The sequence below is a fragment of the Esox lucius genome, chromosome 12 (genome assembly GCF_011004845.1).
Source record: "Esox lucius isolate fEsoLuc1 chromosome 12, fEsoLuc1.pri, whole genome shotgun sequence".
NCBI classification, from domain to species: Eukaryota; Metazoa; Chordata; class Actinopteri; order Esociformes; family Esocidae; genus Esox; species Esox lucius.
Genome location: NC_047580.1, coordinates 18002497 through 18028660, shown reverse-complemented (window position 1 = coordinate 18028660; position 26164 = coordinate 18002497). Strand labels below are relative to the sequence as shown.

General features: G+C 42.6%; 2 protein-coding genes and 2 long non-coding RNA genes across 5 annotated transcripts; 1 reads left to right on the top strand and 3 right to left on the bottom strand.

Moving 5' to 3' along the window:
• Positions 1-514: 514 nt before the first annotated feature.
• On the bottom strand, positions 515-3910 carry mrgbp (MRG/MORF4L binding protein). 2 transcript variants are annotated; one of them, XM_010899987.4, is made up of 6 exons: positions 3722-3910; positions 3099-3220; positions 2908-2989; positions 2645-2719; positions 2439-2472; positions 1539-1742 (listed from the first exon to the last, which is right to left on the bottom strand). In XM_010899987.4, exons 1-6 carry the CDS (start codon positions 3855-3857, stop codon positions 1658-1660), a joined length of 534 nt encoding a protein of 177 aa, XP_010898289.1. In that variant the 5' UTR covers positions 3858-3910; the 3' UTR covers positions 1539-1657. The 2 variants fall into 2 exon arrangements, with proteins under 2 accessions (XP_010898288.1, XP_010898289.1); XM_010899986.5 differs by lacking the exon at positions 2439-2472 and having other exon boundaries at positions 515-1742; positions 3722-3907.
• On the top strand, positions 3845-10052 carry LOC109616449. The gene is made up of 3 exons (XR_002197596.2): positions 3845-3929; positions 4395-4472; positions 9488-10052. It is a non-coding gene; the product is annotated as an uncharacterized LOC109616449 (long non-coding RNA).
• On the bottom strand, positions 7367-8628 carry LOC105027755 (DNA-binding protein inhibitor ID-1-like). The gene is given in 2 exon segments (NM_001310987.1): positions 7367-7943; positions 8103-8628. Coding segments are annotated over 2 exon segments (381 nt in total). The 5' UTR covers positions 8448-8628; the 3' UTR covers positions 7367-7907.
• Positions 10053-13663: 3611 nt separating the features above from the next.
• LOC117595366 lies at positions 13664-20167 on the bottom strand. The gene is made up of 2 exons (XR_004576569.1): positions 19914-20167; positions 13664-14094 (listed from the first exon to the last, which is right to left on the bottom strand). It is a non-coding gene; the product is annotated as an uncharacterized LOC117595366 (long non-coding RNA).
• Positions 20168-26164: the final 5997 nt, after the last annotated feature.

The following is a 26164-nucleotide window of genomic DNA, read 5'->3' as shown; positions in this document are numbered from 1 at the left end:
ATGTGGGTACATGCATGCAGTATGAGAGGCGGAGGAAAAGGCACAGGCTCACATGAGACCTGTGGGGAGAAACTCAACAGATTAGAGCTGAGGTAAAACCAAGGAACAGACAGGATAGGAATTATAAAAGTCAGGCAGCCAACAAGAAAAAGGGGCTGATTTGAGATGCACGGGAAATCCCTCAGTGGTTGTTTTTAATTAGTATTACTTCATTAAAAATGGTGTGGAACGGCACAATTACAGTAACAATAATCGGATGTAACTGTGATAAAGATACATGGCAGTGAGCTTTTGAAGACGATTGAGTGGTAAAGAGACGTGAGATCACTGGCATATTTATATAGCCGACAGTGTAACGATTGGTGTAAAACAATCACAGCCATACATCCCTGTGTTCACCATGACATTCTCAGACATACTGACAGAAACATGTATTTAGGAGACATTAACGAAATAATTATTCTACATAATACACACACCAACGAGTCCACTGCTGAATTAATGTACAATTCAGAAACTTGGTCAAAACTCATATTTAATGACATGTCAAATAAATAGAAAATTAAATAAAACCATCACATGGATGTAGACTACAGCTAAACTGACATCATTTATTAAACTCTGAAGAGTGAGTCTTTGAGAGAGAGAAAAAGAAATACACTTTGGAAATAACCAAAACATGCAGATTCAGTAACCCTCAAGTACAGAATCACTAACACAATGACTGTAGCAAAATGGAATTTCCACCTTTTTTTCCCACAAACAAGTGGCAACTACATTTTATACACTCAAACAGAAAATAAAATGACAATCTGGTTGGCAGTCTCTGGAAGAGCTGGACGAGGTGCAGTACTATCCCTGCTTATAACCACTTATAACCATTCAGAAGAAAAGGAGTCAATGAACACGTGTCCAGCCAATACCATACATTGCGTGTATTGCTGTGATTTAGGAGTTCTGCATTTCTCCAAAGCCAAACAAGAGAAGTTTACACAACTTAAACACTACTGTACCTTGACACTCATTCTGGTGTGCAGAATGTCAGCTTAAACTGTGTAAACATTTCTGGGATCCTGGCCTCTTAACCACAGAGCAGCGGAGGACTGGAGAAAGGGGATCGTTCAACAATACCACATGCTGTTACAGTAGATCGATCGTCACGACCAATGACATTCAGGGCGGTTGGTGTAGCTATGGCATTGTGGCTTCAAAGATCATGTGGAACTGAGCAATGCTCCATCTTTCTACTTGGTATGAGAAAACACAACATGCGTCTAAAACTGCAGCTTGGGTGGGGGCTAAACGTTCTTCATGACATGTCACAGGTAGACAAATGCAGCGTTGTCCAAATAGCCTCTCTATTACCTATGAGTAACATTATTCTCTCCCCTGTCATTCCATGGATCCCCTCGACCCATCTTTCAGAAGAGTCTCTCTCCACTCCCTGGTCTCTCTCCCCCCCCCCCCACCCCCCACCCCCGTGGGTCTCCTGCTCCCTGCAGCGGTTGGTATCTCAAGGGCACCCCTGTGTGTCTTGGTCTACGTCCTCCTCCTCTTGGCCCCGCCGGGGCTGGACGGGTTGCTGCTGGAACTGAGAACCTTGTCAGTGGCCCTGTTCCTCTTCCTCTTGTCTGCTGCCTCCTTCCCCGGGAAACCCTCAGCAGAGCCCTTCTCCCTGTCTCTCTCCCGCTCCTTGTCTTTGCTGCCCGCCCTCTCGGTCATCTTCACTGAGGAGTTGCTGCCTGAGGAGGGAGAGGAAGAGACAGAGAGGATGAGGGCAGTTGTCAGGTTGAGGGGAGGGAGATCGGCGGTTCAAATGAGGACTGGGTGACTCGGCCCAACTTTAGAATGTTGACGAGTGAAACCAAATGCTTTTGACCTCCTTCCAGGTTAGTGAAGAAAGCCACACGTGGCTGCTACTACCGTGACAGTGAAGTAGGGCATGGACTTGAATTAAAACGGTTGTTATTTTTACTGTCAGGTGGAAGTATGTGCTGTGTACAACAAAAGGGAGTATCATGTACCACTGAGCAGGGTAACAGTGCTGGATACAGAGGAGGACAACAGACAGATGACTTTCAAATAGTCTTAAAGATAGGATGATATAAGAGAGCAGGCTGGTTCATGAGCACTATGTGACAGCCTCCATTTCCCATCACCACCTATGTAACACATGCCATTATAACATAATTGAAGTCCTTAAACTTCATCTAAAATTAAACATTGGTGAACTTTGAAAAATGAACATGCCATGCTTCAAAATGTCTTCAAATTAAACAAAAAAAATGTAAAAAGACAGAAAGAGAAACTGAGAAAAAGACGCAACATGTTCTATGCAATAGTCGAGCAGTCACTGTAACGAAGTCTCTGGTTATTAGCTGGTCTGTATTGAGGTCAAGCTGGAGTTTTGGAACAGAGCGAAAGAGTCCTGTCCATACCTCTCAAAATCCTGGCCAGCAACCATAGTGGAACCTTAAAAACGAGACACAAACGACCGGGTGAGGGATGCCGCTTTGTGTGCCAGAAGACAAGAGATGCACGGACATGGCTCAAATAAGGCTCACGTCAGAGAGAAAGAGGAGAGGACACGATGAGGGGTGCATGAGGAGAAATGTTCAAAATGTCATTGAATGAGGGAGAGCACCTTCTTCATGTGTGGCTGGGGGATCTCGTTCTTCTTTGAACTCATCTTTTATGTCGTCCTCTGATCCCAGTTTACCTGTTCAGGACAGAGAGACAGAGAGAGAGAGAGAGAGAGAGAGAGAGAGAGAGAGAGAGAGAGAGAGAGAGAGAGAGAGAGAGAGAGAGAGAGAGAGAGAGAGAGAGAGAGAGAGAGACAGAGAGCGAGAGGATTTTCTAGTAGCTCAGTATTTTTGATAAGTTTTGTCAATTCTGAAGTGATTGTACCTTCTTTTACATCTTGAATAATTTCATCGGGAAGATTGAAGCTCTTCTCTGAGTTGGGAAATGGCAATATTTCAGACTCATGCTGGAGGAGATAAAATGTGTGAATTTACATTAGACTTGTGTGTTACAGTGATACGGCTGACTTTGAATTGAAAAAATATATTTACAAACGCCAAGATAATGACACTCACCAGGGCAGACATGTCATACATAGTTCCCAGGTGGTCCCAGATCACCTTTGATGAAACTTGCCTACCAATATTCTGGCTGAATTTATCCCGGATGCAGATCATGTGGAAGTGTCGATTTACCCCTGCAGAGAAAATTTACAGGCAGTGTCGGGTTGACAATATTCTTCAAAAATGTAGCTTGCCATTACAATCCAGTTGTAATGAACACTGAACTACAAAGGTGAAATTACTAGAGATAGTTAACTCCTAAGGAGGTTAGCTGGTTTACAGTAAGTTAACTACTACGCAATTTAATTTGGCACAAGATTCTGGTCGTGTTATGATTTTCAGGTCTCTGCCAGACCGGAATTACATTTTTCTATTAATATTACATTCGACCAAAAAGAGTCAATGGAATACAAATTACTAACATTTTTAATAAATGTGTAAGTTTACTAAGGTTCCCGGCTATGAGAATCTGTGTAAAACAGGCTAGCTAACTTGTTGGGGGGTTGTTATGGGTGGCGGGCGCTTACTCTCCGCGTTGCTTTACAACTACAACACGGGGCTTTAGGCCTACACGATCTGCACACAGCTCCCTAGCAAGCTACCATATGGTTTACAAGTAAACGCTATATTCTTACCTACGGGTTTGTGACCTAGCATTGCATGGAACAGGCACACCTCGACTTCTTGACTCCATACCACCGAGTCGTCGATGGCACAGATCCCCGATTCTGCCTGTTTTTCGTCGGCTGCAACAACCTCTGCTTCCCCCATGCTGTTGTCCTTTTTCTACAACAGGGAACACTGTAATCAGCACCGCGAGACAGGGAACAGCGCCCCTGACTGGTAAAAGTCTAGGTGTATTATTTAGCTAGCCATACAATAACTGTGATTCTCAAACCTCTCCTGGGGACCCCTTAGTCGTCTTACATTTTTTGTAGCCCTGAACTAGTTCAAATAATTCAGGCAGCTATGACCTTGATAATTAAATGAGAACTTTATTGTGGTAGCTCTTGAAGACACCTAATAAATGAAATAGGCAGTCCCCAAGAAAGGTTCGAGGACCACTACGAGGTTAATAGGTCATCATAATAGAATTGACTGAGGTACAAACAAACTGAGGTAAGTTAAAACTGTGATTTGGGATGTACAAGGTTCTGATAATTTTTTTTGCAATGTCAAGTCTTGTGTACAATACTCTATACATATACTATAACTATTAAAATGTTAAACTAAACAGATGTTACAAATGTGATTTAGTGCAGATATCTCAGTTCTGGCTTAACCTTGAATTACTCTCTTCATGTGCAGGCAACCTGGTTTCATAGACAACACATTATACATGAATCCGGGACACTACATTTAAGATGATGACCACTAGTGGCAGTGGTGAGGAGTTTTACATTTAAAGATACATTCCGGGATTTGTTGGCCACTGGTTGTAAAAGTGGATCTGTTGAGGAAAATTGTGTACTATTTAATGTATGTGCTATTATGTGTCTCATGTCTTTAAAACCTCTCAGCGTCAATCTCAAAACAACCACTATCCCCTACACATTTGCTTGCACACTGACTTGGATCGCCTTCGATCATCACATGTGCCACTCTTCACGTTTCACCTCTTGGAATCAGAAATGTACAAATGCTTGTGTCATATAATTAGGTACGCATATCCATTATTTAGTGTGAAATTGCACAAATTAAAAATGGTGAAGGCTGCAACATTGCACACTTGCTGGAAGGGACCACTGGAGGGTCTAATTAGCCCCTGCGCCCTCGGCTTTGGGACAGTCACGCAAATGGCGGAGACACATGTGAATGCTCAAATGGATGGCCAAGGGTGAAAGGGAAGAAGTCATTTTGGGATTTAGCATGTGCTATGTATAGTGTCCTCCACTAGGAGTGGGCAGTAATTCAAAATCCTCACATTAGGATGAACAAGAAACATAACATTATACCTATTTTTCAAAAATATATTAATAATAATATTTAATATTTTCAAATTGTGACAATATGTACCTTGCGAGAATATTGAAATGTACAGTTTCTCAACCACCTGGCATTCTACAAGGGATTATGTGATGATCATTTGAGCAACCAGGTGACGCTGCCTGGCAACATGAATGCATTAGGTAAACCATCTGTAGGGCTGAAGCCTTGTATGTTCCTCCCTGTGTCCTTCATCCATTAATCAATGTGTGATATCTCACCCTTTCTAATATCTGGTAAAAGGTGGTGGTCATAGCAAGTAACACAAAGTCCAATCCCAAATGGACGCCTAAGACCTACATCTTATGTACCTGTGGAGGTCTGAAACAATTTGATTGGTATAGTTAATTAGGTGAATCTTATAGCTTATCCTAGGGCAAGGAGGAGCTTTTAACAGATTGCTTACAACTGTCAAACCCTCTCAGATTTCTACACTGCATACAGGGTGTAGGGGTTTAGGGGTACATTTGCTATTCTGCCCAAATTTCATCTTTCAGCCTATCCGTGAGGCTTTCTGGGGGGATTCCCCAAGTGAATTTCGTGAGTTAAGTCATGCTCACTCGTGAAATCTTTAAATACCTTTATTTCCAGACTATTCACCTTTCTCAAATGTTTGGCCTGGTTTAAACGTGTTTGTATTATCCATCCGTCGCCAAAAGATGGAGCTATTGTGTATACTTGCTTCACCAGGCCAATGAGCTTGTGTGGTCAAACGGATTTGACACTACTAAACAGAACAGGCAACGCAGAACGTTAGCGGGGGGGGATTCATCAGTTTCACTACCGTAATGGTTTTTGTTTTAGTTTGAAAGTTCTTGAAATTTCTAAGTCAATGTTTTCCACTTATAAACTTATAGCAATAAGTAGGCTACGAAATAATAATTAATTTCTACATTTCAAGAGAATTAAGTGTCATAATTGGCATTAGTTAGCCTATGCTAACATACGAAATGATCTCTTGTATAGGCATATTGCTCATTTGATTGTTGATCAGTTAACAAAACTTAAAATATCTCAACAAAACGCGCGAGACTTAGGTCACATCTACGGTAGATAGCAGGCCAGTCTATTCAGCAGTTGTATTTATTCACACTCCCAGATGCGACTCTAAATCCCCCGCAGTGCAGTTCGCGCAGCTGCGGCGCTAATGTTTTAAAGCCGAGTCAGTGTGGGATTGTGTTTGTGTGATAGCATCGTGCCAAGGGCAGGGAAGGGCAGGCGGGCCCAGACTGAACGGCGCCGCCGCACACCTGGGGAAGTTCAGGTTAAATAGCCTCACATTCCTCTGTGCACAGCTGATTGAAACATTAACAAACAGTAATCCGTGAGCCAAGCTGCAGATGGGCCGGGATCGTGGCCAAGAAAGGAGACTTACTGTGCGTGTGTGCGTGCGTGCGCGCGTGAGCTAAATTGTAGGGTAAAGTTATAATCATTTTTAATCTGTGAATATGAAAACAATAATGGATATTGGATATGCATGACAATTAATAATTATCAGAGCTTAACGAAACTGGTTTTGTAGTTCTATATCAATCTATATGCTATACATAGTTAAATGGCAATGATTGGAATGACTTGCAAAAGGTCGTCATCGAAAATGACTGGTTAAATAGGAGTTATTTCATACAAATGTTATATAAAATACATCCATTCATCAACACCTAATGAGGTATTTTATTGATTAGGCTAAGGTAATTTAGAACGAGATTTAATAGATATGTCTGTAGTGGTGCACAACGAGGTAAATAAGTCGATTTTGGAAATGTCTATATTAGCCTGTCTGTTGAATTTTCACTCATGCATTTATAACGTCTGGACAACATCCAGCTATTATTTGTGTATGTAACGTTTTAATGCTTTGTGAATTTAAAAAAGTCCATAAAGATGCATCTATTTAATATAGCAATAAAGTGTCACATAATATCATACAATTGTTTTACTATGTAGGCTACTTGTTATTTAAATTTCTTTCCAGTGGATTGCTGAGTGACCTTGCCGTACGAATTTTGATTTATACCTGAAACGTTGATGAATAAACTCTTGATTTGATGTCAGCAAAAATGATTATGAAAAACTATTAGGTGTCCTGATTTGGTTTGATACGAAGACACGTCTCTGTTTACTGCAATTTTCCATTCCTACCAAAACAACATTCTATGTGTGTAATATCTGAACTGCTTAAATTGAATGACCCCTCAGTTCAAACCATAGTAGCTAGACTACAGCAGGGTGCGTGTTGTGAATCAACTAGGTTCTTTACTCAAATAATCAAGAAAGAGATCAGGAAACATTCTCAATTACATTATGTTTTAATAAAAACACTGTATACTTAAGCACATTGCTATGAAAACAACATTGGGGATCACATCTGAATCATTGTAATATACAATACAAATATAGCTCAGTAATCTGAGAAATTAACTTTTTTGCGACAAAAAATACATATTTTCTACGCATGAATTGAACAAACTACAGAAAAAAGTATTTGAACAAGGAATGAAAGATTCTTTCAAATAAATTCCATGTATCAACATCTAAGAGCTCATTGGGTTGGGATGCTGTGGTTGTTTATTATCATCCGCTCAGCTCGACCAGCACATTTGTCTTCACGGCACGCACCGCTCTTGGTGACACCGGGACACCAGGTGGCTGATTTGGGACAGCTCCTCTGACGTGACACTTCGTAGTTTAAACTCGAGAATGTCTATCTATGCACATCATGGACTTTCACGTCGCTCCACTGCTGGATGCAATAATTGAGATTCGACGAAATGTCATCAATGACTGGCAAAACCGTTCACGTTGCTTATGCTAATGTTTCGGTCTGTTGTTTTATCAGCGGCAGAGAATTCTGTCATCAGAGCATCCGTTCTGTGAATAAGAGGGGGCATAATGGTAAATATTATGAAAGGCAACAACCTGAATTCAGTACAGGATTATGCAGGGATTTCTTTTGACCCTTGAATATGGCATGCATGACAGCAGGAAAAATGTGCTGAAATTGTTGATGGAATTGTTTTGTACACATACCTCTACAGAGATGCTGGTGAGTTCTGCATTGAGGGTAGTCAGAGGGGTGCGGGGTGCACCTGCGGTCTGCTGCTTGCCCGGTGTGTCTAGCTCGACCTGCAGGTCCCAGATATAGTCGATGACATGCTGCAGAATCTCCATCTTACTGGCTTTCTTGTTGGCTGGTAGAGTTGGAACCAATTCTTTTAGCTTGCTGTAGCAGCTATTCATGTCTTGCAGAAATACACTCATCTGCTCGTCCAGCAGTGGGATTTTGCACTTGGAAATTGACATACTCTGCTCGGAGAGACAACGAACCACGTCCTCGGTGTTCTTCAGCGCGCAAGTAGATCCTACAACCTTCATTTTCTCTTGTTTGACGTCTTGAAGATGAGAGAGCAGAAATGTCGTCTTTTGTTGCTGCTACTGCTGCAATATGCAAAAAGTTACAACTGCAAATTATGTTGGAAGAGTTATGGTGATATCCTTGTTTAAGTTGTCCAGCGGTTAGTTCGTAGCAAACCTTGACAGTTTATAAAATTGAAGTGAACTCAGGCTGCATTTATCTTTCCTTTAGGATTCGGGGAGTGACCAAAATGGTTACATTCTGAGGGTTTGGACCAATGAAAAAATCGTGCCTGTAAAGGGAGGGGCGGGCTTCCAGTCCACTCTTCCAATAGAGATCGAGTGTTTATCAATCTTTATAATCTGCTAAATGATGGTGTTACCAATGGAAACAAATGTGTGCGTTTTTTTCATGGTGTCCTGTGTGGGAACCCAGCTGTCCGTCGCCCGCGGACTATGCAGGTGTATAGACCGCCCGGAGAAGTGGGTGGGGGCCATATTCACGAAGAATGCTGCAATTACTAGATGAATAGGCATTTAATTGTAGCCTTAACAGCATAGGCAATTGTTACTCAATCATACACGGTAAATAGCCAGACCTGTCACAACAATATAGGATTGTATTGGGAATGTCTGTCTTTAACCTACTGAAAAAGATGCTAGCTAATTTATAATATTGATAAAATACTTACAGCTGTGCAGAAACTGTTCCTACTACCCTACTACATAATTTCATTTCTAAACATTTGTATTTGCCTGTGTCAACATTTTCTGATTTAAAAGTTCATAATATTATATTTTACTTCCATATGCATATGCTTGCTTATGCTTTGTACAAAGCCTAAAAATATTTGCGATATTGTTTTAGGAAAGAGTCAACTTATTTGGCAGTTATTTAGTAGATATTCAAATAATTTGCAGAATTAATGAACAAAATAAGTCCAATTATATTTTAAAATACTTTTTTTAAGCAATAACAGATTATTACACATGTCCTATGCGATCGGTAGTGTGTGAGTGTGCGCCTGAAAGAGCATTGCTCTGCTCTGAATCTTCCCCAGATTGTCCAAACAAGCCGAAGCAGACTGGCAGGCGCCTGTGCCGTGACGTCACCCATTCATGCAGTTCCTGACGGCTGTCAGCCTGGCGCCGAGCGGGCGGTGTCCATGGAGACCGCAAACAACGGGCTCCTGCTCCCCCATTCACCTGCGCAGCGCAAACCCTGAGAACAAACTGGCTGCCCAAGATCGTCATTCATTTATCACGTTAAACCACTCTCTGAAGAGATTACCGCCCCGCACACCTGCAAACTGCCATTGTCACAAGCTTGCTCACTCAAGTTCCAAAGGCTACTGAAAGAAAAAAAGACAAGAGGGTTTTGAATTTGCAGTGATAGTTCCTAAATTCCTTCAGTTAGCCCCCCCCCCTCTTCTTTTTTCTAAGAAAATTCCTCAGCTCAAGTACAAGATTGTATCCATCTTTTACACAGATATAAAATAAATTACAATGCTGCAATTTCAATGCCCATTGCTGGCTGTTGTCCTCTAGAATTAGATGTATGATTAATTTACGGTTATTCATTTTGCTTTTTATATGTTTAAATTGAAACTAAACTTTTTAGGTTTGTGGAGAAAGAAAAACAAACAATAACACAAAAACATTAAAAAAAATAACCCACAACATTTAGATTTTAATTGTTTGAATCTAGTTTAAAAAAGTTATTTGAATGAGTATTTCAGTGTATGAATTACTGAAACAATGCAACTGAAATGCGGAACTTCCTTAACAACTAAATCATGCACCCTATTACATGCATGGAAGTAAAAATATAATTAATGAATTTAAACTTTGTCTTCTGAATAACCCTCTTGCTTTTAATGGTTGAGTAAAACTCTCTTTGACCAGTAATCAGATAGAGCTGTGCAGGTGTGAGGAGATCCTCCTTCCTATTTCTCAGGTCATTTTGGGGATGGGGAGAGCCAGTGGCCCTAAACAATGGAAGTGCAGAGCAAGGATTGTGGGAGAAAATCTCGCCTGGAGCCAGTGAGTCTGGAGCGCCCCTCTGTTCTATCATCCAGCTTTTGTTCAGCTGCAGAAGCTATCAGCACTTCCTACTGACACCAACAATAACTCCACACAGCTGGGCCCTTTTAATCTTGTTTACTGCACATCAAGGCAAGGGGGAGGGCCAGAGATGGGGACGGAGAAGCGAAACATATCAGGCCCTGATTTTAACTGACAGAGAGGAGGTTCTTTCTGTATTGGTTCATTACAGCTGGCTACTAATTGTGGGATTAAAACAGTTTCTAGCTCTCTTCTCTGGTTCTGAATCACCCTGAGCTCTTTAGACAAACAGAGGTTTGATTCAGTTGGTTGTCTTAAGGTCATTATTCCCATAATTGTTTTGACGGGCAATACCCTCTTAATGTTATAGCGGTAGCACGGCTGCAGCCTGTAAGACAGGAAACAGCTATGGAGTAAGAGAAGCTGGGCAACAGGGGTTGATTATTAAGAGGAAGGACATTCCAGGAATGTTTTACTAGTTGCAACCTTCTCCTACCTCAACCATTTGTGTTGGCCCTATCTCGACATTACATTATATTACTTTCACAGCGGTGATTCTGAATGCTGAAAGGAAGCCTCCCGCAGATTGCTGACCGATGATGCTTTGCTGGTGTAGAAATGTAGCAAAAGGTTCCATCCAGCTGTATTGATTTTTCCAGCTGCATTTTCATGATGACATACAGTAGCATATTGTATATCAGACCGGTCTTGGTGGGAGGTTATTTGTACCTCTTGGTATATCATGCTTGATAACCAGCCCTCCTTCATATTAGCTGAGAAGTCACCACGGTTTCATCTCTGTGACAGAACTGCTGGTCATAAATATGCATTTTTAGGCATTTCCCATTTGAAACTGAAGGATCATGTGTTTTCCCTGTTCTTACCATTCCTTCTAGACTGATAATATCAACTGTGAACAGGTGTGCTGAGTGTTCATAGGGGTGGGACCCTGAATCTCATCTATGGCCAAACTGAGGCCCTGGAAACGTGGCTTTCTTGGAGTAGTATTTCCGTGATTCTCATTGGTTCAGCATATTCAGAAACACGTTGCAGTGTTTACCTTATTCAGGGTCAAACATTGTAAGGATAAACACATGACAGTGTACAGACAAGTTAAAGACAAGACAACATACTATTGATTAGATTACATTCAATTAAACACAATTCTATCTATAATATACATTATTTAAAAAAAAGAAGTGACATAATGGAAATACCGATAACTGAGAACGAACACAAATATTATTTGCACAAAATTGATAAACAATATGCATTTTGATATTATATATTATATACATACTGAACAGTACATTGCATATATTCATAGTGTAGGATTCAAATGTTCCAGTAATGTTTTAGAATAGTCTAGAACAATGACTTTCATTTCTGTACCAGGTACAATGCAAAGAGAGTGCATACAGGAATTTTCTGCTTCCAGAACAGTTATTCATTTCTATTAAATGAATCTGTAGTTACATATAAGCCAGACAGATCATATCATCCATCAATCAAAATAATAAGTAACAAGTAACAGTCTTATCATGCCAAGATTACATTTCAAAAATGTTTCCTGAGTTCTAGCTTTAGAATTGGGCATGAAGAATTCCACCATTGTTACAACAGTATGATACCAGATGTCTGAGGGGAATAAAATGCCTTCTTAGCCTGGGTACGTCTATTTGAGTTATTATTCTACTCCATGTGTAGTTTGACACAGAGCACAAGGAGTGGAATGCTGGTGAAATATGTTCTAGATTTCAAGCTAATGCCATCGGCATTTGACAAAGCTGAGGATTAGCAACCAGGCAGCGGCCCTCTGACAGACAGCTAATGAGCATCCTCCTGTGGCTGTGCTGTGGCCTGCTGAGCCCTGACCCCTGACCCCTCACACCCACCTCACTGATGCTGTATTAGTGGGTCAAGCCCAGTTCACCCACCCCCCCCAGTATTGTCTCAGTGTTTGCTTGTCCTCCTCTGGCACAAATAATGGAGATTCTTTTTTTTAAACATTGTGGTTTTACAGTGTCCCCTGGTCTTCCCTCTCTCTCCCTGACGCCATGGGTGAGGCTTTGGTTGGGCCAGTTTGCTTGTCTGCCTATTGAGGGCCATGAGCACCGGGGTCCTACAACCAGCCTGGTTCCCACACACCCTCAAAGCACTTAATAGCTTCTAATTAGCTCGCCATCTGCTAGTGACAGTGCACCATTGGCACCTAAAGATCTATTGAGAGCATGGACATTGTGCAGTGGGATCCTTTCCACTCCAATGGCGAATGCTTGAAGAAGCCCTGGACCTAGGGGGCCGGACACAGTCAGTGCCATTTCTGGGAGGGGTGGGAGGTGGTGGGGGGTGGGGGGGGGGGGCACACAATAGGAGACACTGTTATAGCTTGTAGAAAATCTAATAATGCCCGAGGCCTTTATAGTGCTTAGGACAACCGTGCCCAACCCACCCCCTGCTCCTCCTCTTTGACCCTCTCCTCCATCACCCAGGCATTAGCTAAAGCACTGCCTCCTCCTTCGGTCAGTGCACACCACATTATGCATTGGAATGTGCCAGACAGACCTGCCCTTTGGACCCGGCTGAATGTTGATACGTTTTAACTAGTTCTTCCATTGCAGCGGCAAATGGCAGGTATGGCACTTTAGACCCATTCAAACTCACTGGTGACGTTGTGTTGAAGTGTGTAGCAGATGTATGAGGCTTGTGAGTCAGCACATCCAACCTTGAAGTGACCCGAGCAGGTAGCTGTCAGGTTGGACACAGGCCCCTGTTTCTCCAGTGACAGGGCACAGCACTCGCTACGTCAGTTTTGGATGATTTCTTAAGGCCCCCCCCCCCCCCCACCCCACGATACAAAACCTGCATCTAAGTTTTATGCATCAATATGAGTCATTTGGAATCTCCTGAATGACACATTTTTCATTAAGTTATTGTTATGGGCTGGTACACTTCGATTGTTTCAAAGAGCTTGTAGTCAATTATTCGGCCCTGCTACTGAAAATGTTCATTTCTACCACCAATGGATTGAAAAAGGAGAGAAAGAATCCCTTTCTCAAAATGCTCCTTTTCATCCACTTTTTATTATGATTTTTTAGACAATTCTCCTTTCAATAACCATTAATGTGAAGTGTGAGAGGAATATTTTTAATCAGTTAGAACCCACAGAAAGATTAGCCATAAATATTCAGTTTTTTATTAGGTGTCACAACAATAAACAAGACAACCCGCTGATAGATTTAAATAAAAAATAGCTTGTTAAAGAGCACTAATTCTTGGCCAACAACAACTGGGGCCTTGTCAGACAATGTGTCAACAGACTTGTGCTAAGTGACACAGGAGATATTTTAACTAATTTACAGTGAGACAATGAGCCTGGTCTAACAAGGCCCCTCTTAAACAACTGTCTCCCCAAACACCCGTAGATGAGCTCAACAAAGAGGCTGTGTCTTTTCTGCTGCACCCATAGAAAGCCCCAGAGTGTTGCTGGGGGGTGCAGAAGTTTCCCTTTAGAGAGACCAGCTGTTCACAGCTGGCCAGCGGCACCGCAGCTTTCCATCCTCAACCAGCCTTCGATTAACAGCCTGTCGGCAGCTGTCACTCCCTAAAGAGACATGGAGAAATTGAGAAAGAGAGGGAAAAGGATGGAGAGAGACGAGGCATCCTCCTTATCACCTTCCCTCGAATTCTTCCTCTGGAGAGAAAACAGAATTTCTCCACTACTGCTAAAACGATTGTTAACAAAAACACGTGTAAAGGATGGCTTAAAAACTTTCTCCATAAGAAACATTGTCTTCTTTAAAAAAAAAATTGAAGCTATATCATCGCGTGTAAACAATTCTAGATGGGATTTTCAATAGACACTTAGAAAAATAATGTACAGAACTATTTTATTTTAACAAAAAAAATACATAAATGTAAAATAATATCTGATGGGCAAAAATAAGTACACACACTAATACTTGAATACTAACTTAATTTAGTTTATTTGAATATTCAAATTACTGTGCCCATCCTTATTGGCCAATAGGATGTTCATATCCTATGTTCACTAGTCTGTTAGTGTTCAGGTGAGAGGGACCTGGAACACTTCAGTGGCAATAGATGACCCTGTCCAACCTCCACTAAAACCCCTGAGTTCCCTACCAGTGTTAGGAAATGAATGGTCCAAACATCAGTTTATGGTGGAGATGAACCCTCGATATTATGTTAGAACAGTTGTTTCGAGGTTCTATCCTTCCTGATGAATCAGTTAGCTACAGGCTGATACAACTGTAGGATCTTCATTTGAGCCAGTTTGCTACAACAGGAAACAAATCCAGTAGCTAAAAGAATTGTAAAACTATTATGTGAATAATGATAAATGACAATGCATAATTTCTTCATACCTTGAAGACACCAGAGGTTTAACATTTCCTACCCCGGTGTCCTGCAACAGGATGTTGAAATGAATTATATCTGTTGTTCCTCTGTGTAGTCTTGTCAGGTGCTTTGGCATCCTTTCAGATCATTATCATCTGCCATTCACTCTGACCTTCCTGTTTCCGGGAACAGCCACACACACGCACACACACACACACACACACACACACACTCCACCTAACTAACAGCCCAAGCCACAGGTACACTGAGGTGTGTCCCAGGATGTGGTGAGGATGCAGGTGTGAGTGGGTTGGGCACACTACAGCACTCTGACAATACACCCATATTGTGCCTGGTTTGTTATTGCCTCTGGTGACCCTGGTGTTGTTTTGTCTTTGACTTTTCTACAAACACGACCTGGCTGGTGTTAAAACTGCCACCACGCGAAAACAAAGCCGAAACCCTCGAATAATGAGGCCATGGGAAATCCAGTGCTTTTGTAGGCCGTTGCAGGCCACCTGCCCAGCCGCTGTATAGGCTGCTTTGTAAGGTGACCTGACCACAACAATGTGCACGAAGCCCCACCCTCCATACAAAACCCTGGGAACAGACAACAGGTGTTCAGCCCTGGCCAGCCGCCTGCATCACGGGCACGGAGACAGAGGTAGAGGGGCAGGGCCCTGGGAGAGGGACGACGGGGGGTACGAGAGGTACGCAGGCCTAGAATTAATGTTGATGAAAGCCTGACCGTTCAGTGACACTCATGACAATTGAACAGCGGCCGCATTCCATTCTAGCAAGTGCCATCTGTACTGCTGCTGCACATCCAAACACATCTATGATGATTGGACAAAATCGAGCCTGATGGTCAATACCAAGGCCTGTGTGTTTTACAACAAGGACACACGGTGTCCACTGGCAACAAGAAAAGAGCCATCTGTCCCAGTGTGTTCCCGCTCAGCGTTCCAGCTTGCACCCCCCCCTGTGCTCTCATAATAAAGGCATTACCACCCTCTGTCCAGATCCTGCTGTCCCCCTCAGCTGCACTCAGAGCTGCAACCCCTCTGTCGGAGAGAAATTATTTGTTAGCCATTCCTTTGTTGGAATTAAAAGTTGCCTAATTTATAGCTCAATATTTGTGGACTTGGGGGATAGGATGAAATGAATGAGTAAATATAGCAGAGGGAGTGATAAACGGAATGACTCAGGATTAAGGAACGTTGCGAGTGTGGGGTGGGGTGGGGGGGTGGGGTGGGGGGGGGGGGCGGATAATCTGCCTGCGACCTACTGAAGTACTTCGGCCACCCTTTTTGGTCCTGGGAAAATCAAACAGGTGGTTTTGGCGTAGCAGGCAAGTGGCTGTGGCCAGCGGTGGGCCCAAAGATTGCAGGGACTATCCAAAGCACTTCAGGTCAGCTGTAGGCCCACAGAGAATGAAAGAGGAATGGCTTAATTATCATGTGAATTCTGGGAACTAGGAGAGTAGCGAGAGAGAGAGAACCTATCATTCCTAGACCCCCACTCTCCAAACCAACACTCTAACCCCCCACCTCAAGGCGACACTGGCTCCCTCCATCTGGTTGACTGGGGAGGAGGGATCATGGACACTTCCAAAGTGAAGCTGTGGCCTCATTTTTTATAGAAAGCAGAGAACACCAAAACATCCAGTGTCTTAGTAACTGCTCCACATTCCTCTGGCTGAGGCCAGCAAGACAACAAAGAGGGGAGGGTGGAGGGTCACCACCACAGCCTCCTGGTGAAGTACAGACTGCTGGCTGGTTAATGTGGTCCACCACCACAGCCTCCTGGTGAAGTCCAGACTGCTGCCTGGTTAATGTGGTCCACCACCACGGCCTCCTGGTGAAGTACAGACTGCTGGCTGGTTAATGTGGTCCACCACCACAGCCTCCTGGTGAAGTACAGACTGCTGGCTGGTTAATGTGGTCCACCACCACGGCCTCCTGGTGAAGTACAGACTGCTGGCTGGTTAATGTGGTCCACCACCACAGCCTCCTGGTGAAGTACAGACTGCTGGCTGGTTAATGTGGTACAGCTGGCTTGGTGTCCGTTTGCTAACAGTGGTGACTAGCCATAACTAGGATTTGTGTCAGTAGCTAAGGTTAGAAGATACGTTTAAATGTTTCTTAACATTTAAACATATTAGGAAGTAAGCTCTCTAATTCATTTTTTAAAACCTAATATAACACACAGTCTGCCTCTCCCCCTTCCCTAACTAAATACTTTCAGAATAGATGGTTGTGCACGTGTACGTCTTGTCAATGTTCCTATGGCTTGTGTGAAACCCGCAAACAGAAACCTCAACAGGACATTCATTTCTTAACTCTTAATCCCGTCAGCTGCAAAGGGTCAAGTGATTCTATTCCTTCCCTCTAAACCTGCATCGCCTGTTTGAGGTGACATAATGTTACACACACATAAACACACCAGCTGCTCTCACCAACCGACTGCCTGTAAACCTGGTTACACACCATTAAACACCCTCCTAATAAACTGGCGGTTTTCTTCTAATTGTCCCGCAGAGCAAGACAAGGCTTGGCAGACACTGAATGCCTGTATTGCACTAAGACAGTGTCTCCCAACCTTTTTCAGTAACTGTACCCCCAAAATGTTTTTGCACTGCTTTCAGGACCCATGAAGTACCCTCTCATGTTCATTTCACTAGTAAGTCTATGGTGTCATAAGTGTTTTCAAGTACCCCCTGTGGAGAGGCCAAGTACCCCCAGGGGTCCTAGTACCACTGGTTGGGAACCACTGCACTAAGATGAACGAGGTAAGGGTTGGGAGTTTTGTGATGAAGCCCATTGGAAAGCCTGTCTGTTTGACTGTGTGCACAGCATCCATCTGTGTCATGGCTGTTTGTGTGCATGAGTGAGTAGTGTACTGTGGATGTGATGTTGATGTGTACACAGACAGACAGAGTGTACTGTGGATGTGATGTTGATGTGTACACGGACAGACAGAGTGTACTGTGGATGTGATGTTGATGTGTACACGGACAGACAGAGTGTACTGTGGATGTGATGTTGATGTGTACACGGACAGACAGAGTGTACTGTGGATGTGATGTTGATGTGTACACAGACAGACAGAGTGTACTGTGGATGTGATGTTGATGTGTACACGGACAGACAGAGTGTACTGTGGATGTGATGTTGATGTGTACACAGACAGACAGAGTGTACTGTGGATGTGATGTTGATGTGTACACAGACAGACAGAGTGTACTGTGGATGTGATGTTGATGTGTACACAGACAGACAGAGCCCAATGGAGCTGCCAGCTTGTAGGAGAACAGCCCAGTGGCACACATTGTTCCTGACTGACCACCACTGGGCTGAGTGCCCCTCTGCACACACTTACAGACGTGCATAACATGTATGACCACTTACACACACTCACATGCACTCACACACACTCACATGCACTCACACGCACTCACATGCACTCACACGCACCCACATGCACTCACATGCACTCACACGCACTCACACGCACTCACACGCACTCACATGCACTCACACGCACTCACACGCACTCACATGCACTCACATGCACTTATTTTTTAAACGTATGTCCTTCTAGAGAGGCAAATACAGCTCCGGAAAGAATTAAGAGACCACTGCACCTAATAGATGCGCACACACACACACACACACACACACACACATGGATGCACACACACACATACACACACATGGATGCACACTCATTGTTTCTTGAGGTTGGTGTAAAGACACATGGCAGTTCTGATGTATCTGTTGTCATATCTGCTCCTGTTCATTGTCCAGTCAAATCCATATGAATAATTAACTATTGTGAAAATCTATTATGGTGTGCTGATGCTATTTTTGTCTGCATGTGTTTTTGGCAGCATGGAACAAGAGCTCTGACAGGATGTCCAAGACACTTCAAGAACCAGGACATAGGTCATGCAGTACATGCTGACACTGCCTGAAATAGAGCAAATCCTTTCTTTCATGCGTGGGCTTTGCTCTCTCTTGGACTATTAAAAAGAGCACAGCTGAACACAGCTGCCCAATGGCTCCCTGCATAATGCATTGTTTAGCCAGCAGCAGAGCATCCCAGAAGCCCTTTGTGACGCTAGCTGTACAGTTACAGCTCCAGGCTGAGAGGAGAGATTATGGAGGAGTGAAGTGAAGTACATTGGAGAGGAGTAGAGAAAAGAGAGGACTAGAGAGGAAAGGAATAGAATAGAGAGGAGAGGAGTATAGAGGAGGGAAAAGGAGAGGAGTATAGAGTCCAGTTCTAAGGAGCAGCCTTGGGCCTCAAGACACATAGCACTCCATAACACCAGCCAAATGAACAGTAAGCAGAGCCAGAGCCAGGTGTTGTGCTGTAAGAGGACACAGAGACAAAACACACGCTCATTTGCCAAGGCAACAGACAAACATGCGCGTGGTGTCAACAACAACAACATCTGGGCCAGTAGAGATGGCTTGAATCAGGTGTTGGATATATCTGGTTGTGTGTGCTGCAATCAATAGGCACCAGTCCATCATGTACCATATTAGGTGTTGTTACAGTGAACCAGAGCCCCATACCATGCCTAAGGAAACCCAGATAGACAGACACAGTTCACATTCCAACGGAACCAACATAACACCTTCTAGAAGTCACAATTCCCTGTGATACAAAGCTTAATGCTGGCTTGCTTAGAAATGCGAAATGATTTTGTTTGGCCTTTATGTATCGACTGAAATATAAAACCGGGAAGATTTTGGAAAAGATACGGCAAACCACATGCAGTGTATTACGAGCTCTTTCTGCCCAGTGCTGAAAACACATGGAAATGAATACACACACACATACTTTCATCTGACTCTTAATTCCTGGAACTTATGGGCTTTCCAGTTATTTTCTAAGTTAGCTGCCAAACAATGTTAAACACTAGCCAACATTGCTACAATAATCACTGTCCATTGTATACAGGCCTGTTTATAACAAGACATTCTACCTTGTGGTCAACCCTATCCCGGCAGCCCCGTCTGCACATAGTGTTCAGGTTAAGTGTATACTAACCTCTGGCTTTCCTCCAGATATCAGTTGATCTCCATCCAAGTGTGACCCACACAAAGAGGCTAGTCTTCCCATCACACTGTTGTCCCCCGTCATTTCTCAGAAAGACTCCTCAGATCCCACTGAGCTAAATCACGCAAAAGCTCTTTGCCAACCAGATGTGAGCAGCATTACAAAAACGAGAGGCACCTGGGACATTTGGGTGCAGTGGTCAGGGTAATCTGACATTCCTCATCGGGACAGTACGCTCCCTCTGTCAGATTAACTCTGATTTCTTGTCTGGATTAATGACCCTAGGAGTCAGTGGGAGTCAGTGTCATGACGGTTGCTTGGTGCTGCATTTACAGAACTATGCCAAGCCATTTTAACATTGATATCCTGCAACTGACTATTCAAAGTAGACTTACAATGTATTCAATGGTAATTATTCCAATTGTTAGTTGTAATTTCATCCTATATTATCTATTTATGTCACTAAAGGAAGAGTGAAAACATTATGAAAACATTTAAATATTTCGTGATCAAGACCAAAATGTGTGCCGTGTTGCTGGTGTACGCTAATCATCTACTTAATATTTAAGACAGCGTGTGTCTACTGTATGACTACAATATATCGAACAAAGACGTGTCAAAGTTAATGACGTTATTGAACAAATTTGTTGGCTTACCAGTAGGTACAAGTACTTTGGCAAACACAGCTGTAACCGGCTGATCATTATGAAATGGTTTGGCTTTTGGTTTGGTTTATATTGGTGTGTTCTGAATACTGCAGATACACGTTTCAGAATTGTGACACATTTTGTTCCAATCCTTGATATAACCTAATCAGCTCTTATTAATGTTTTTCATCCTTTTGTACTACTCAATATTCCAGTTTCTCTATGTTTCAAGGTGGCTAGTAACATTTCATAAAGTACTAGGTATTTGATTCTGAACAGGAAGTGTTTAAAATTAACTACAAATAGTTAGTCAACAAGTAGTTTTGACAAGACATCAGTACTGGAGAAAAAGCGGCTTCATATCTTCATTACACTGTAACTCATTTCTATCTGGAAAAGTGAATAGTAAGAATTCAAAGTTATAATTTGTAGTGACTGGTATCTTGCTGGTTAAAGGTCATAACCATTAAATGAAATGTTGCTAGATGAAATCCAGAGCTGGTAAAAAACCTGTAATTCTGTCCCTGAGCAAGACAGTTAAAAAGTGCACGGTAAAATAAGGGCAAAATAATGTAAAAAATACAGAATATCAACAAAGCTGTTAAGGCTTGTTAATCAGGCACACGCACACACACACACACACACGCACACATACACACACACACACACACACACACACACTCACACATACAAGGAAACTCGCCCCGTAGCCGGCCCACATGTTTAACTGTCACTGCTGTCATTGTTTTGCTCCTTCTTTCCATCCGTCCTTGGAGTCTTTTGTCCTTACAGTGCAGAACAGCCTCGAGTCTGAAGCAGGTGCTACAATTAGTCATCCCATCTCCTGGCTGATATGCATAGACATGCTTTAGTCATTACAAATAAAAGGAATTGCCTCAGCATTCTCAAAAGGTACCTTACATCATTTCCACTGTGCGTGCTCGATATGCATCTGTGTGTGTGTGTGTGTGTGTGTGTGTAATGACTGGATTCCTGAATAGTAATTCTCTGAAACCACCTATATGTATATATATATATACAGTTAAGCCCAAAACTATTCACACCCATGCCAAATGTTGAGCTATATATTTTCATTTGACCAAGAGGTTTCTTCTGGCTGGAAATGACATAAACAAGTGATACAAATGAATAATGTAACTATTTCTGTTGTTAGCCATGACTTGCAGTTGACTTCACATTACAAGACCATTGTAAATGTAATAGAAACTAGCATTTTCTCAATAATTTGCAACAATTTGAAGGGGTGTGAATAATGTTGGACATGGCATTTTTTGTAAAAAAAATAAATAACAGAAATAGTTACGTTATTCATTTGTATCTCCAGCACAATGGCTTTGTCGCTTGTTTATGTCATTTCCAACCAGAAGGTCAAATAAAAATGAGCTATATCTAAATAATTGGCATGGGTATGAATACATTTTGGCTTAACTGTATATATATATATATACACATCTCCGGAAAAAAATTAAGAGACCACTGCAAATTTTTCTTTTCATTTCCAAAAAAGTCAACAAGGAAGGTTTTGAGTGAGGAAAGGTAGGGTTAAAATTAAGAGACCACTACAAATTGAACACTTCTGTTCCTCAATCAAAACATTCCTTTTCAACTTTTTTGGAAAGGAAAGAAAAAGGTGCAGTGGTCTTTACATTTTTTCCGGAGCTATATACACACACACACACACACACACTGGGACAAACACAGGTTGAGTAGGGAAACCTCCAGCCACTGTTAAATTCTGGACATTTCAGGGGAATAACACATGTACCCTTCAGTCACCTAGATTAAACCACACTCTACCATACTCTACCATACTCTACCATACTCTACCATACTCTCTAGTTTTCCTCAACATATACGATGAAACCACACTCTACCATACTCTCTAGTTTCCCTCAACATATACGATGAAACCACACTCTACCATACTCTCTAGTTTCCCTCAACATATACGATTAAACCATACTTTACCATACTCTCTAGTTTCCCTCAACATATACGATGAAACCACACTCTACCATACTCTCTAGTTTCCCTCAACATATACGATGAAACCACACTCTACCATACTCTCTAGTTTCCCTCAACATATACGATGAAACCACACTCTACCATACTCTCTAGTTTCCTTTGACATAGATGATGAAAACACTCTACTATACTCTCTAGTTTCCACGACATAGATGATGAAAACACTCTACCATACTTTCTAGTTTCCCTCGACATAGATGAGGAAACCATACTCTACCATACTCTCTAGTTTCCCTTGACATAGATGATGAAACCATACTCTACCATACTCTAGTTTCCCTTGACATAGATGATGAAAACACTCAACCATACTCTCTAGTTTCCCACAACAGATGATGAAACCATACTCTACCATACTCACTAGTTTCCCTTGAAATAGATGATGAAAACACTCAACCATACTCTCTATTTTCCCTCAACATATACGATGAAACCATACTCTACCATACTCTCTAGTTTCCCTCGACATAGATGATGAAAACACTCTACCATACTCTCTAGTTTCCATCATCATAGATGATGAAACCGTACTCTGTCTTTTTCCTTGAGTTTGATATTCACACCAGCCATATTCAATTCCTTCTACTCTCATTTGCATTTTAACACGAATAGCATCTAGTCAAACCAGTTCAGCAGTCTGGCAGCACTCAACACATACTAGTTACTGTGCTTAGGATGCACAGCTACCTTAGCCTGCCAGTGTGTAACCACGGCGATCTGTATTGTTCAACATGTCCCTCAGGTCCGGAGCCCATGGTAGCGCTCTGATTGTCCCTTTTCACGCAGGTGAGGGGAGCTCTGGGAGGAGAGGGCCTCAGTAAATGTGACGGGCCGGTGTCAGTTACAAGCATAACAGAGGCAGGGTGGCAGTAAACTGATTGGCCGTGTGTGAGAGAAGAGCCCACTGGCCACTGTTGACGCCTCATTATTAGCTGTTACGGGGGCTGTAAACAAACTCGTTACGGCTGACCGAGACTCCCTGACTGGCTTGCTGCTACGCTAAAAGACAGCGGGTGGGAAAGTGACGAGAGGAGGGAGAGCTTTTCAGTCCCACGATGTCACGCAATAACACAGTCCGCTGACTGGGTCTCGGTGACACTCAGAAACCCGCGGTTAAAACCAATGAACTGAGACATCACTTCACTGGTGTGCTGTAGTCTGTTACTGTGGCTAACGTGAACTCTTCATCGTCCCCATCTGCAGTGGCTGTGATGGTGACGAATGCGTAAATGTGTGAGGCAGGGCCAGTGGTCTTATTTCTTTACATTCTCCTCTGGTCATTGCAGCCAAGACAAATGCCATGGATCTGGGGAAGAGTCTCGGCGGAGGAAATCCATCCCAATTTATGGCTGATGGCTGTTGTGGTTGGGTAAGACTAGCTGGGATTGTTTGGGGCCAGGCATACATGTTCCATTCATCATTTTGAATATGAACCCTTACCTTTTAGGGACAGGCTGTGGATGTGTGTCAAAGAAAGCATCTGGATGCGTGTAAACAGACAGGATGTATTGGAATATATTGTAAATAGGTCAGACAGGAAAATATGGTAAATAGGTCAGACAGTGCTGTTGCTGTCACTAGTAAGGTGGCTTGATTTATCAGTATTTAATTGATTAATTAGTTAAACAATGAATAACGAATCAATGAATTGTGGCATTACTATACATGGGCATGTATGTACACATTACATTTATATCAGGGGTGCAGCTGGGAACACTTACCAAATCAAGTTCAACACTTCAATTCTCCCTCTGAAAAGGCCTTTCTCAGAAAAGCATTTACTTTTTTAATCGCATTGCTCTTCTGGGCCCAATAAGGAGCTCTCAACAGATGGCAAAGCCTCCAAAACCAAAAGGAAACAGACAAGGGGTGAGAGAGAGAGAGAAGACGCGGGAAAGAATGAGTGTGAGTTAGTGAAAGAGCTGGCAAGTAGGAAGGAGTGAAAGAAGGAAGAGAGAGAGAGACCCTGCTCCTTCCTTTCTGTGTGTTTCTGTCTCTGAACTCCTTCTCCCTCAGATGTTAGGAACTCCTTCAAATGCTAATCGGGCGTTTTTCTCCCTCCAACCAGTTCTTAGCATGACAATGCTGGGAAAGTTGTGGACCTAAACTCCCCTCATTGTACTGTGAAGTGAAAGCATTCCGGGGCCCTTAGAGGAGGCTGGGGGCCTCTGTCGGTCCTTTTCAATACAGCAAATGAGCCTGGAGAGCAAGTAACCAAGGCACAGCGGACAGTGAAAGGCTGGCTACTGCCAGCCTGACCACAAACCTTACTGTCGTAGAGAAGGTGTACAGGCAGTGGCTTTTCCTCCTGGCACCAATGACACATATATCTTTCATTTATCTGAGGTCACCAGCATGTCTATGCAGAGTTGCAGAAATAGGACCTGGAGCTGAATGGAGGAGATCTTAGTTTCCCACAGCTATGAGAGAAGAAATAAAGAGGTAGGAGTGAGGTGGTGAAGAGATAAACCACTTCCTTCATGATGGTTATTTGTGTCTTCTGTTGGTAAATATCTCCTAATTGCACAGCAATGATCTGTCAATGTCCCAATTACACCCACCCCAAGTATAGTCTCCCTTTACTGTTAGTTTCAACAGGCTGTATAGCAATATTATCCTTTATCTTGGAAATGTAGTCGATGGTGACAAGGTGAGATTGTTAAACTTAACACAGTGAAAAGGGTTTGTGTAAAAGCGCTGTGCATTGTTCAGAGTTGAGGTGCAAGGGTTTTATGTGAGCGCTTGTGCATGAAGTGGCAGTGAGGTGTGTTGAAACTCAGATAACCATTACAGGACCTGTGGAGAGGAGAAGCCGCTTCATGATCCTTCTTTTATGGCCCAGCTGTGGGGCTCAGTGGAGATTAGGCCCAAGGAGAGAGGGAGGGGGAGAGAGCCACCAAGGCCAGCCCCCACATAACCCCACATAGGAACTAACACCTGGCCCAGAGGACCTCATCCTGTCTCACATGCATGTCACCAATCAAATCTAACAATTGGTAGGTCATTTATTATATTTCAGATAATACTGCAGCACCTAAGTCCTATTGTGGTGTATTGACCACGTTCAACCATTTTTGTTTCCAGGTCAAACCTTTTTGTTTTGGCATAGTTCCGTTTTGGGTTTGATGTAGAACCCTCTGTGGAAAGTGCTATACTTGGAATTTTAAAGGATTCCACCTGGAACTAATGGGTTTTTTCCTGGAACAAAAAGGTGTACCACAAATCCCTGAAGGGCCTTATTTTTATTATAAACTGGTTAGCAACTGAAATAGATCAGGAAATTAGTCATTTTGCATCATGCCTGTAATATAAAACATTATTGTGCCTAAGAACAGCTCTCAGTTGATATATTGGCATCCCCTCGTTCCTTATTGCCTAAATATATCACAACTTTCAGCAAATCAGCATCCACAACCAGAACGAAAGAGGCTTTGGATGGACAGATTGTGGTAGATTATTCTTAATCAAGGACAATCATAAAATGTATAATATTTGATTGATGTGACTCATAATATTCAGTGATGATGTTGAGGGCTGTAGGTAATG

Bases quoted from the DNA above. Each gene is read 5' to 3' on its own strand.
- mrgbp (XM_010899986.5), bottom strand. From the start codon at position 3,857: ATGGGGGAAGCAGAGGTTGTTGCAGCCGACGAAAAACAGGCAGAATCG. The intron at 2,720-2,907 runs GTACAATCACTT...TGTCCTGAACAG, and splicing joins TATTCAAGATGTAAAAGAAG to GTAAACTGGGATCAGAGGAC. The intron at 1,743-2,644 runs GTGCTCTCCCTC...CTCCCTCCTCAG, and splicing joins CCCAGCCACACATGAAGAAG to GCAGCAACTCCTCAGTGAAG.